Consider the following 15,000-nt stretch of genomic DNA (forward strand, 5'->3'; position numbering starts at 1 on the left):
ATCTCTCCTTCACACACAGTCACATTATAATACATGATGAACGGTGCTATATCTCCGCACACAGTCACATTATAATAAATGATGAAAGGTGCTATATCTCCACACACAGTCACATTATAATAAATGATGAAAGGTGCTATCTCTCCTCTACACACAGTCACATTATAATAAATCATGAAAGGTGCCATCTCTCTTCCACACTCAGACACATTATAATAAATGATGAAAGGTGCTATCTCTCCTCCACACCCAGACACATTATAATTAATGATGAAAGGTGCTATCTCTCCTTGACACACAGTCACATTATAATAAGTGATGAAAGGTGATATCTATACTCTACACCCAGACACATTATAATAAATGATGAAAGGTACTATCTCTACTCTACACCCAGACACATGTATTGCTAACGCAGGACGACAGTGATAAATAAACAGTTTAACTACTAAAGCTCATTGATTAATTAATCATCGGCTATTGAATGGCAAACATTTTGTAATCCTGACACATCGAACTCGAAATCTATGTGAGATATCGGCGTGGAATATGACAAATACACGCGTGTACAAAATGCATTTGCCACAGCGTGACATTCCGTGGTATTCCGTGTCATAAGAAACATACCCAGAGTGCACTTCGAGGCCAATTCGGTACTTCGCGACTGGCTGCACCGGGAATTAAAACTAAGAACTGGTCGCATGTCGGCATAAAGCACATGGATATTACCCACGATGTAATTCCAGCAGACATGTCTCTAAGTCACCGTACAAGCAGAAACATCGTAATTTACACCGACAGTCTCACGGCCAGGGATTTGTAGGTTATAGTCAGGGGGCCTCTCAAACTGTCAGTCTTAATACAGCTTATAACGGTACAACGTATTTAACTGTTAATCTTAATATAGTTTAAAACAGTGCAACGTATTCAACTGTTAGTCTTAATATAGCTTAAAATAGTACAAAGTATTTAACTGTTATTTTTAATAAAGTTTTAAAAAGTACAACTATTTTAATAACAAACGTATCTTTAGGTAATTAATAGTATAAAAAAGAAAAGAAGAAAAAAAAAAGAAGCATATAAAAAACGAGTTTCATAACAAATCCCCATGGAAATGTATCCACAAAATCTCACCAGCTGTAGGCAAAATGCTGGAACAGCCAACGAAGGCCGTTAAACCCGAACTGGGGCGTAGCCTAGTGGTAAAGCGCTTGCCTGGTGCGCAGTCGGTCCGTGGAGCCATTAGGTTATTTCTCGTCCCAACCAGTGCACTACGACTAGTATATCAAAGTCTGAAGTAAAATAAAGAAATGTTTTATTTAACGACGCACTCAACACATTTTATTTACGGTTATATGGCGTCAGACATATGGTTAAGGACCACACAGATTTTGAGAGGAAACCCGCTGTCGCCACTACATAGGCTACTCTTTCCGATTAGCAGCAAGGGATCTTTTATTTGCGCTTCCCACAGGCAGGATAGCACAAACCATGGCCTTTGTTGAACCAGTTATGGATCACTGGTCGGTGCAAGTGGTTTACACCTACCCATTAAGCTTTGCGGAGCACTCACTTAGGGTTTGGAGTCGGTATCAGGAGTAAAAATCCCATTCCTCGACTGGGATCCGAACCCAGTACCTACCAGCCTGTAGACCGATGGCCTAACCACTACGCCACCGAGGCCGGTCAAGTCTAAAGTATCCTGTCTGTGGGATGGTGTATATCAAAGTCTGAAGTATGTGCTGTTCTGTCTGTGGGATGGTGTATATCAAAGTCTGAAGTTTGCGCTATCCTGTCTGTGGGATGGTGTATATAAAAGTCTGAAGTATGCGCTATCCTGTCTGTGGGATGGTGCATATAAAAGTCTGAAATATGCGCTATCCTGTCTGTGGGATGGTGTATATAAAAGTCCGTGGTATGCGCTATCCTGTATGTGGGGTGGTGTATATAAAAGTCTGAAGTATGCGCTATCCTGTCTGTGGGATGGTGTATATAAAGGTCCGTGGTATGCGCTATCCTGTATGTGGGATGGTGTATATAAAAGTCTGAAGTATGCGCTATCCTGTCTGTGGGATGGTGTATATAAAAGTCCGTGGTATGCGCCATCCTGTCTGTGGGATGGTGCATATAAAAGGCCGTGGTATGTACTATCCTGTCTGTGAGATGGTGTATATAAAAGTCTGAAGTATGCACTATCCTCTCTGTGGGATGGTGTATATAAAATGCCATGGTATGTACTATCCTGTCTGTGGGATGGTGTATATAAAAGTCTGAAGTATGCGCTATCCTGTCTGTGGGATGGTGTATATAAAAGTCCGTGGTATGCGCTATCCTGTCTGTGGGATGGTGTATATAAAAGTCTGAAGTATGCGCTATCCTGTCTGTGGGATGGTGTATATAAAGGTCCGTGGTATGCGCTATCCTGTATGTGGGATGGTGTATATAAAAGTCTGAAGTATGCGCTATCCTGTCTGTGGGATGGTGTATATAAAAGTCCGTGGTATGCGCCATCCTGTCTGTGGGATGGTGCATATAAAAGGCCGTGGTATGTACTATCCTGTCTGTGAGATGGTGTATATAAAAGTCTGAAGTATGCGCTATCCTCTCTGTGGGATGGTGTATATAAAATGCCATGGTATGTACTATCCTGTCTGTGGGATGGTGTATATAAAAGTCTGAAGTATGCGCTATCCTGTCTGTGGGATGGTGTATATAAAAGTCCGTGGTATGCGCTATCCTGTCTGTGGGATGGTGTATATAAAAGTCTGAAGTATGCGCTATCCTGTCTGTGGGATGGTGTATATAAAAGTCCGTGGTATGCGCTATCCTGTCTGTGGGATGGTGTATATAAAAGTCTGAAGTATGCGCTATCCTGTCTGTGGGATGGTGTATATAAAGGTCCGTGGTATGCGCTATCCTGTATGTGGGATGGTGTATATAAAAGTCTGAAGTATGCGCTATCCTGTCTGTGGGATGGTGTATATAAAAGTCCGTGGTATGCGCCATCCTGTCTGTGGGATGGTGCATATAAAAGGCCGTGGTATGTACTATCCTGTCTGTGAGATGGTGTATATAAAAGTCTGAAGTATGCGCTATCCTCTCTGTGGGATGGTGTATATAAAATGCCATGGTATGTACTATCCTGTCTGTGGGATGGTGTATATAAAAGTCTGAAGTATGCGCTATCCTGTCTGTGGGATGGTGTATATAAAAGTCCGTGGTATGCGCTATCCTGTCTGTGGGATGGTGTATATAAAAGTCTGAAGTATGCGCTATCCTGTCTGTGGGATGGTTTATATAAAAGACCGTGGTATGTACTATCCTGTATGTGGGATGGTGTATATAAAAGTCTGAAGTATGCGCTATCCTGTCTGTGGGATGGTGTATATAAAAGGCCGTGGTATGTACTATCCTGTCTGTGGGATGTGTATATAAAAGATCCCTTGCTGCTGATTGACTAATGTAGCGGGTTTCCTCTCTAAGACTATAGGACAGTATTTAGCTCAGTCGGTTAAGTGCTCGCCTGTGCTGCTTGCGTCGCAGGATGGAACCACCTCGGTGGATCCATTCAACTGGTTGGGGTTTTCTAGTTCCAACCAGTGCACTACAAATGATCAAAGGCCGTGGTATGTGCTGTCCTGTCTGTGGGAAAGTGCTTGTTACATGGGGAAATGTAGCGGGTTTCCTTTTATGACTACGTGTCAGAATTACCAAATGTTTGACATCTCTAGTGGTGTCGTTATACAAAACAAACTTTTTAAGTCTTAACACTGTATGTCAGAATTAGTTGCCTCTCTCTCTCTCTCTCTCTCTCTCTCTCTCTCTCTCTCTCTCTCTCTCTCTCTCTCTCTCTCTCTCTCTCTCTCTCTCTCTCTCTCTCCGGTGTTGAAATAACGATGTCAGACAACAAAGAATTGCACTTTTAATGTTCTGAGATAAACAAACATTCCTTTCCTTTCGACCATATATTGAACTTATTACCCAGTTGTCATCAATAAGCAGCACACAGATAATTGTTATGTTGTTTAACGACACCACTAGAACACATTGATTCATTAATCATCCGCTACTGAATGTCAAGCATTGAATAATTCTGACATACAGTCTCAGCAAGACTCCGCTACAGAGAGTTTAGGCAGAACTACATATGTAATTGCTTTAGAATGGTTTCCCCGGCACTTGCCTTTATTCATATATCGAACAGGAGATTTCACCCATCTAATGTTATTGTAATTTGTTAAGAAGAATGGTTTCCCCGGCACTTGCCTTTATTCATATATCGAACAGGAGATTTCACCCATCTAATGTTATTGTAATTTGTTAAGAAGAATGGTTTCCCCGGCACTTGCCTTTATTCATATATCGAACAGGAGATTTCACCCATCTAATGTTATTGTAATTTGTTAAGAAGAATGGTTTCCCCGGCACTTGCCTTTATTCATATATCGAACAGGAGATTTCACCCATCTAATGTTATTGTAATTTGTTAAGAAGAATGGTTTCCCCGGCACTTGCCTTTATTCATATATCGAACAGGAGATTTCACCCATCTAATGTTATTGTAATATGTTAAGAAGAATGGTTTCCCCGGCACTTGCCTTTATTCATATATCGAACAGGAGATTTCACCCATCTAATGTTATTGTAATTTGTTAAGAAGAATGGTTTCCCCGGCACTTGCCTTTATTCATATATCGAACAGGAGATTTCACCCATCTAATGTTATTGTAATTTGTTAAGAAGAATGGTTTCCCCGGCACTTGCCTTTATTCATATATCGAACAGGAGATTTCACCCATCTAATGTTATTGTAATTTGTTAAGAAGAATGGTTTCCCCGGCACTTGCCTTTATTCATATATCGAACAGGAGATTTCACCCATCTAATGTTATTGTAATTTGTTAAGAAGAATGGTTTCCCCGGCACTTGCCTTTATTCATATATCGAACAGGAGATTTCACCCATCTAATGTTATTGTAATTTGTTAAGAAGAATGGTTTCCCCGGCACTTGCCTTTATTCATATATCGAACAGGAGATTTCACCCATCTAATGTTATTGTAATTTGTTAAGAAGAATGGTTTCCCCGGCACTTGCCTTTATTCATATATCGAACAGGAGATTTCACCCATCTAATGTTATTGTAATTTGTTAAGAAGAATGGTTTCCCCGGCACTTGCCTTTATTCATATATCGAACAGGAGATTTCACCCATCTAATGTTATTGTAATTTGTTAAGAAGAATGGTTTCCCCGGCACTTGCCTTTATTCATATATCGAACAGGAGATTTCACCCATCTAATGTTATTGTAATTTGTTAAGAAGAATGGTTTCCCCGGCACTTGCCTTTATTCATATATCGAACAGGAGATTTCACCCATCTAATGTTATTGTAATTTGTTAAGAAGAATGGTTTCCCCGGCACTTGCCTTTATTCATATATCGAACAGGAGATTTCACCCATCTAATGTTATTGTAATTTGTTAAGAAGAATGGTTTCCCCGGCACTTGCCTTTATTCATATATCGAACAGGAGATTTCACCCATCTAATGTTATTGTAATTTGTTAAGAAGAATGGTTTCCCCGGCACTTGCCTTTATTCATATATCGAACAGGAGATTTCACCCATCTAATGTTATTGTAATTTGTTAAGAAGAATGGTTTCCCCGGCACTTGCCTTTATTCATATATCGAACAGGAGATTTCACCCATCTAATGTTATTGTAATTTGTTAAGAAGAATGGTTTCCCCGGCACTTGCCTTTATTCATATATCGAACAGGAGATTTCACCCATCTAATGTTATTGTAATTTGTTAAGAAGAATGGTTTCCCCGGCACTTGCCTTTATTCATATATCGAACAGGAGATTTCACCCATCTAATGTTATTGTAATTTGTTAAGAAGAATGGTTTCCCCGGCACTTGCCTTTATTCATATATCGAACAGGAGATTTCACCCATCTAATGTTATTGTAATTTGTTAAGAAGAATGGTTTCCCCGGCACTTGCCTTTATTCATATATCGAACAGGAGATTTCACCCATCTAATGTTATTGTAATTTGTTAAGAAGAATGGTTTCCCCGGCACTTGCCTTTATTCATATATCGAACAGGAGATTTCACCCATCTAATGTTATTGTAATTTGTTAAGAAGAATGGTTTCCCCGGCACTTGCCTTTATTCATATATCGAACAGGAGATTTCACCCATCTAATGTTATTGTAATTTGTTAAGAAGAATGGTTTCCCCGGCACTTGCCTTTATTCATATATCGAACAGGAGATTTCACCCATCTAATGTTATTGTAATTTGTTAAGAAGAATGGTTTCCCCGGCACTTGCCTTTATTCATATATCGAACAGGAGATTTCACCCATCTAATGTTATTGTAATTTGTTAAGAAGAATGGTTTCCCCGGCACTTGCCTTTATTCATATATCGAACAGGAGATTTCACCCATCTAATGTTATTGTAATTTGTTAAGAAGAATGGTTTCTCCGGCACTTGCCTTTATTCATATGTCGAACAGGAGATTTCACCCATCTATTGTTATTGTAATTTGTTAAGAAGAATGGTTTCTCCGGCACATGCCTTTATTCATATGTCGAACAGGAGATTTCACCCATCTAATGTTATTGTAATTTGTTAAGAAGAATGGTTTCTCCGGCACATGCCTTTATTCATATGTCGAACAGGAGATTTCACCCATCTAATGTTATTGTAATTTGTTAAGAAGAATGGTTTTTTATTTGTATCGATTTTTGTTTTAAATTACATTTTTGTGGGCTTAAAACATAACAGTATCACACGCCAGTTCATCGTTTCGTTGTTTGATGCCAACAAACTATAGCGTTCAGTGTAACAAAGTGAGGCGACTGTCGGTAACAAGAGTGCTTGCCAAAACATGGTGCAGAATCAATCTCTCGTTCTCTTGTTTACATCGAGGACAAAACAGTTTTAGGTGTTTTCCTGAACAGTAATAAATCTGAGAATGTTTACTTTTACAGCTGGTTCTGTCAGGTGACAGCAGGGTACACACTGAAGGTAGCACTAAGCCAAATAACATCCGGCTGGGACAAAGTTCGAGGTCACACAACATTTGATAGAGCAGTTAATAGCTATTGGCGACAAATGTGAGAGTGTTTGTTTTGATAAAATGTTGTTTCATCTGGCCAGTAAATTATTGTAATTTAATTTGAACTAGTGTTAATGTATCAATTACCATTGTGTTTGAAAATGTGTCCTATGAAAATAGCGGAACTAGGGTAGTCATGGGCGTTTCCAGTTATTTCTGAAATGAGCAATTTAACCCTCACTTTTTTCTGATTCACTGTAAGGGTGAGGGTTGGTAGTATTTGTATCAAAGGTATATATGGCAAGTGATACGCTATCGTCTATGACATTTGATTTGGTGGAAAACGCCCCGAAAGCTGCAGTCCGACTCGCCGTTTCTCACATAGTTTGGTGATACAAAATACAGCCACGTGGTGTCGCTGTCAGCGGAGAAAGGAAAGGAAATGTTTTATTTAACGACGCACTCAACACACTTTATTTACGGTTATATGGCGTCGGAAATATGGTTCAGGACCACACAGATGTTAAAAGGAAACCTGCTGTCACCACTTCATGGGCCACTCTTTTCGATTAGCAGCGAGGGATCTTTTATATACACCATTCCATAGACAGGATAGCACATACCACGGTCTTTGACATACCATGCCCGTATGAATTTCAGTTTCACTTTCCTTGGTGAGTAACCTGATGACGACTCCGTGTATCAATCTGATCAAAGTCATGGCCTCAGTGGGGTAGGTCACCGTCTAAGTGACGGGACCTATTTTTAAACACTGAGACATATCCTTCACTATTAGAGCCATTTTGATCACTGAAATCAGACATTGCTTACATTTTATTCTTTAGATTATCCATTTCCCTACATCCATGCTTGGTCATCCTGGTGTTTTTAATATCACAAAATGCATTTTTCATATTTTTTAAAAACGCACGTGCGTCGTAGAGTCTATTTTAAAATATATTTCACCGTTTCAACGTCACAGACTCTTGTTTCACTCTGTTCTAACTTTAACCAAATGTGTTTAGGTCTGTAGATTTACTAAACTTACTGTGTAGATTTACTAAACTTACTGTGTAGATTTACGGGTGTAAACTAGTGTCTGCCACTTTAAGTACTATATAAAAGTTTTGTTTTGTATCACTACACCACTAGAGCACATTGATTTATCAATCATCGACTATTGGATGTCAAACATTTGGTCGTGTAGATTTACTAAACTTACTGTGTAGATTAACTGAACTTACTGTGTAGATTAACTGAACTTACTGTGTAGATTTACTAAACTTACTGTGTAGATTTACTAAACTTACTGTGCATATTTACTGAACTTACTGTGTAGATTAACTCAACTTACTGTGTAGATTAACTAAACTTACTGTGTAGATTTACTAAACTTACTGTGTAGATAACTAAACTTACTGTGTAGATTTACTAAACTTACTGTGTAGATAACTAAACTTACTGTGTAGATTTACTAAACTTACTGTGTAGATTTACTAAACTTACTGTGTAGATTTACGGGTTGAAACTAGTGTCTGCCACTTTAAGTACTATATAAAAGTTTTGTTTTGTATCACTACACCACTAGAGCACATTGATTTATCAATCATCGACTATTGGATGTCAAACATTTGGTCATTTTGACATAGATTTAAAGGAAACCAACTAAATTGTTCCATTAGTAGCAAGGCATGTTTTATATGCACCATCCCACATATACGTAATATATTGTAAACAAGAAGAGTAGTGTTAATAATAGATCAGTTGCATGAAACTACAAATATTCAGAACAAAATCAAACATGATTAAGGTACCAAACTTCTGATTTCACCTCGTATACTTGATATTCCAGTTTTAATAACCACAGACTTACATGGTGCAGATCGTTATTAAAATTCACATTGTGAGAAAGCATCTTTAATTGTAAATCACCCGCAAATAGGCTGTGGTTATAACAGACCCAGAAATCTTTCGAGTGGAGAACATATTTCACCAACCCCAGTAATGGATGTGAGTAATAATTCGTGGCTAGGTGCACCTGGTCATGCGGCGATAATGGAATCTGGAGATTCATAGCGATGGAGAATGATGACACGAAGCCATTCATCTCAATCTGGAACTACTCTCAGCCGCGGACTGTGACACACTTGTCGTGCTGCGTCGACGAGGAACCAGTGATTATCTCCTCCACACACGTCGTAAAAAGTGGTCCGAGGCTTGTTCACAAGGAGCCGACCAATCTGAGAGTGCAGCTCGGGGCGACATGGAAGCCGGGAATGAAGGAAACGTTTGTTTGGTGATATTTCACCACATTGTCACTGTTACACACCTAATAGCCGTCCATCCTAAATGTGCTGACCTTACCTAACACGGGATTGTTTAACTAATGTGCTGACCTTACCTAACACGGGATTGTTTAACTAATGTGCTGACCTTACCTAACACGGGATCTTTTAACTAATGTGCGGACTTTACCTAACACGGGATCTTTTAACTAATGTGCTGACCTTACCTAACACAGGATCATTTAACTACTGTGCTGACCTTACATAACACGGGATCTTTTAACTAATGTGCTGACCTTACATAACACGGGATCTTTTAACTAATGTGCTGACCTTACCTAACACGGGATCTTTTAACTAATGTGCTGGCCTTACCTAACACGGGATTGTTTAACTAATGTGCTGGCCTTACCTAACACGGGATCTTTTAACTAATGTGCTGACCTTACATAACACGGGATCTTTTAACTAATGTGCGGACCTTACATAACACGGGATCGTTGAGCTAATGTGCTGACCTTACCTAACACATGATCTTTTAACTAATGTGCTGACCTTACATAACACGGGATCTTTTAACTAATGTGCGGACCTTACCTAACACGGAATCGTTTAACTAATGTGCGGACCTTACATAACACATGGTCTTTTAACTAATGTGCTGACCTTACATAACACGGGATCTTTTAACTAATGTGCTGACCTTACCCAACACGGGATCGTTTAACTAGTGTGCGGACCTTACATAACACGGGATCTATTAACTAATGTGCTGACCTTACCCAACACGGGATCGTTGAGCTAATGTGCTGACCTTACCTAACACGGGATCGTTGAGCTAATGTGCTGACCTTACCTAACACGGGATCTTTTAACTAATGTGCTGACCTTACCTAACACGGGATTGTTTAACTAATGTGCTGACCTTACATAACACGGGATCTTTTAACTAATGTGCTGACCTTACCTAACACGGGATCTTTTAACTAATGTGCTGGCCTTACCTAACACGGGATTGTTTAACTAATGTGCTGACCTTACCTAACACGGGATTGTTTAACTAATGTGCTGACCTTACCTAACACGGGATTGTTTAACTAATGTGCTGACCTTACCTAACACGGGATCTTTTAACTAATGTGCGGACTTTACCTAACACGGGATCTTTTAACTAATGTGCTGACCTTACCTAACACGGGATCATTTAACTAATGTGCTGACCTTACATAACACGGGATCTTTTAACTAATGTGCTGACCTTACATAACACGGGATCTTTTAACTAATGTGCTGACCTTACCTAACACGGGATCTTTTAACTAATGGGCTGGCCTTACCTAACACGGGATTGTTTAACTAATGTGCTGGCCTTACCTAACACGGGATCTTTTAACTAATGTGCTGACCTTACATAACACGGGATCTTTTAACTAATGTGCTGACCTTACCTAACACGGGATCGTTTAACTAATGTGCTGACCTTACCTAACACGGGATCTTTTAACTAATGTGCTGAATGACCTCAATAAGTCGTCCCTTGCCGATTTGTCGGAACTGTAGCCAGCGTTGAGGCAGCGAGGGTGTTCACAGCACAAAGGTTCGTCTCATACAGCGATGTTTTTAATTTGATGTGGAAGATTTACTATACACAGGCTAAAACTATAGTTCGAATAATGTTTACGTGATTTTTAAGCTTTTATCCAATTAAGGTTTAAGTACGCTTTCCGGGTACACACAATGAACTATCCGGTCTGGCTGGCCAGGACAGTGGCTTGATGTTTTAGTGTTAGTTATGTAAGAGAGACGTGGTTACAGTTGCTGTTAGCACGTCCGCTGCCTGCACGTTGTATGCTTGGTATTTAGGAACTGAAATAAACTAATGTGCTGACCTTACATAACACGGGTTCTTTTAACTAATGTGCGGACCTTACATAACACGGGATCGTTGAGCTAATGTGCTGACCTTACCTAACACATGATCTTTTAACTAATGTGCTGACCTTACATAACACGGGATCTTTTAACTAATGTGCGGACCTTACCTAACACGGAATCGTTTAACTAATGTGCGGACCTTACATAACACATGGTCTTTTAACTAATGTGCTGACCTTACATAACACGGGATCTTTTAACTAATGTGCTGACCTTACCCAACACGGGATCGTTTAACTAGTGTGCGGACCTTACATAACACGGGATCTTTTAACTAGTGTGCTGACCTTACCCAACACGGGATCGTTGAGCTAATGTGCTGACCTTACCTAACACGGGATCGTTGAGCTAATGTGCTGACCTTACCTAACACGGGATCGTTGAGCTAATGTGCTGACCTTACCTAACACGGGATCTTTTAACTAATGTGCTGACCTTACCTAACACGGGATTGTTTAACTAATGTGCTGACCTTACATAACACGGGATCTTTTAACTAATGTGCTGACCTTACCTAACACGGGATCTTTTAACTAATGTGCTGACCTTACCTAACACGGGATCGTTGAGCTAATGTGCTGACCTTACCTAACACGGGATCGTTGAGCTAATGTGCTGACCTTACCTAACACGGCATCTTTTAACTAATGTGCTGACCTTACCTAACACGGGATATTTTAGCTAATGTGCTGACCTTACCTAACACGGGAACGTTTAGCTAATGTGCTGACCTCTTAACTAACACGGGATCGTTTAACTAATGTGCTGACCTTACCTAACACGGGAACGTTTAGCTAATGTGCTGACCTCTTAACTAACACGGGATCGTTTAACTAATGTGCTGACCTTACCTAACACGGGATCTTTTAACTAATGTGCTGAATGACCTCAATAAGTCGTCCCTTGCCGATTTGTCGGAACTGTAGCCAGCGTTGAGGCAGCGAGGGTGTTCACAGCACAAAGGTTCGTCTCATACAGCGATGTTTTTAATTTGATGTGGAAGATTTACTATACACAGGCTAAAACTATAGTTCGAATAATGTTTACGTGATTTTTACGCTTTTATCCAATTAAGGTTTAAGTACGCTTTCCGGGTACACACAATTAACTATCCGGTCTGGCTGGCCAGGACAGTGGCTTGATGTTTTAGTGTTAGTTATGTAAGAGAGACGTGGTTACAGTTGCTGTTAGCACGTCCGCTGCCTGCACGTTGTATGCTTGGTATTTAGGAACTGAAATAAACTCAGCTGTTAGACAATGTAAATATATACAGCTGCTCGCATGCAAGCCAAACAAGCTATGTAATTCCGCACACCGTTTCTTGTTTCCAACTTCAGTTTGCATACACCAGGGCCCAAGTGCACAATAAGCGGATACATTTAAACCCGGTTAGCTCCTGTATCAACATTTCAAGTAAATCCGCCAGATACAAGTTAAACCTGGATAAGCGGATACATTTAAACCCGGTTAGCTCCTGTATCAACATTTCAAGTAAATCCGCCAGATACAAGTTAAACCTGGATAAGGGTGCTATCCGTTAATCAGCCATTTGGACCATGATGTTCCCGCTTGCGGGTCCAGAATGGGTAACAAGGGTCTTGTGACCTCACCCCGCCTGTTTGAAGTACACTTTTTAATGACTTTAAAAGTAATAATTATCATCCACAATATAGAAGATGAAAACGCCTCTCTGAGCAACATGCCTCGTATCACAACCACCACACAGATCTCACCTTTAGGATCTCTGCTCCTTGGCCTTCCATAAACTCAAATGACCCTTTTGAGAATTTTGTAATCCTCTTTACAAACCCCTGGACCTGCTCCTGATTCCTGGTTGGTCTGATGTCCACAGAAGCTCTAAACTGGGGTTTTAAATTATTATTGTTATTTTTAAATATATATGAACAGATTTTTTCTTGTTTCAGACTGACCACCACGTGACTGAAGGCTGAGATGACCTCACCCGCGACACCGGCTACATCAACACCGACGTCATGTCCCACATACCCACCGTGACCGACAGCAGCATCACCAGCCGGCTTTTGTCTCTCCTCAACCTCACCCACGACGACGTGCTGCTGGACGATAGCACGCCCCCTGACGGCGATGACGTGCCGCGCGCATGCCAAGGCTGGCTGGATGCGCAGCACACGCTGTTCCAGATGGCCAGTCTGTCGATGCTGATCTCCTTCCTGACGCCCAGCAGCTACAAGTACCACGTGTTCTTCATGCGAGTCGTCGTCCTCATCGCCGTCGTCCTCTTCCTCCTGTGGGGGGCGCTGCTCGTCTGCATGGTGGACGTGGTCGCGTGGAGCGCGGCCTTCACCTTGATCGACGTCGTGCACATCGGCTACCTGTGCGTGGTGCACTTCCCCGTCCAGACGCACCGACACCTGGAGGCCGTGTTCTCGAAACACTTCAAACCGCTCTCCGTCACGTGGGCAGAGTTCACGCGCCTCAGAAAGACGGGGGCGGAAGTGACGTTGCCTAAAGGAAGTATATACGCTATTGAGGGCATCACGCGCTGTGGGGAGAAGGTGTCGCTGCTCATTAAAGGAAGGTGTGTGTGGGTCTTTAAACTTATTGTTTTTTAAAGTGGCATGGCCATTGGCAAAGTCGGTGTCAATTATGTTTCCTATTCTCTCCCCGCTGAAAATGTCAGTTGTTTCGTTGCTGATTGAACGAGCGTATAACATCTTTAATTGTTCTTTGATGGATCCCCGTCCATGGACCCATTGGGCTATTTCTCGTTCCAGCCAGTGCCCCATGCCTGGTGTAACAAAGGGCGTGATATCATGACTGGTGTAACAAAGGGCGTGATATGTACTATCCTATCTGTGGGATATAAAAATTCCTTGCTGCTAATTGATCGAAAAGAGTAACCCATGTAGTGGCGGTAGCGGGTTTCTTCTCTAATTATCTCTGTGGTGCTTAACAATGTGATGGCCGTATAACCGTAGATACAATGTATTGTGTGTCATTAAACAAAACTTCTTTCTTTCTTTAATTTTTCTTTTCAACATCCTATTTTGCTTCTTAAAAACAACAACAACAGCACACACAAAAAACCCAACAACCCCCCCCCCCAAAAAAAAACAACAACAAAAACAACAAAAAACCCCAAACAAACAAACAAACAACACCGAAACAATGAAAATCCTACGAATAAGGAATGGGCAATTTTAGGGCAGTTCCTTTGGACTCTTTTTTTACATCAAGAAACTCCCCCAAAACTTGGGTTACGTGCTAGTTATCTGTATAAATTTTTCAAAATGTTATTTTAGTCTTCATATAGTGATAATGCAAAAGCTAGAGTCCTTACCCAAGAACATATTTTCAGACTGCTTAAGCTATGGTCCCACAGAGCCTGCGTTGGTATACGATGGGCTAGGATGGTAGCATCGTGGAACATCGTAGAGCAGCGTGGAGCCCATCCTGCGTCGACGTACGATTGTGTGGCCTCCGAGAGCCATCGTAGGTTGGAAAATCATCTTTTGAAATGTTCAAAAGATGGTCTACGATGGTCAACGTCGTAGACCATCGTAAGACCGTCGTACGACCGACGTACGGCCGTCGGACGATGTCGTAGACTATCGTATGACCACGTAGATAACTTTCACTTGTCCACCTGACACGTACGATATCGTACGGCATCGTTGGAAATCGTACGACGATCCTGCGAGGACGCAGGATCATCCTGGGTCCT

General features: G+C 41.0%; 1 protein-coding gene across 2 annotated transcripts in view; it reads left to right on the forward strand.

Moving 5' to 3' along the window:
* LOC121369714 (blood vessel epicardial substance-like) overlaps positions 1-15,000 on the forward strand; it is a 52,774-nt gene that overhangs the window by 28,374 nt on the left and 9,400 nt on the right. For both annotated transcript variants that reach the window (XM_041494766.1, XM_041494767.1), the window contains exon 2: positions 13,220-13,854. In XM_041494766.1, the coding sequence (XP_041350700.1) occupies positions 13,289-13,854 (566 nt within the window). In that variant the 5' untranslated portion in view covers positions 13,220-13,288. The remainder of the gene's footprint in view (positions 1-13,219; positions 13,855-15,000) is intronic.

This window comes from Gigantopelta aegis, chromosome 4 (genome assembly GCF_016097555.1).
Source record: "Gigantopelta aegis isolate Gae_Host chromosome 4, Gae_host_genome, whole genome shotgun sequence".
Classification (NCBI taxonomy): domain Eukaryota; kingdom Metazoa; phylum Mollusca; class Gastropoda; order Neomphalida; family Peltospiridae; genus Gigantopelta; species Gigantopelta aegis.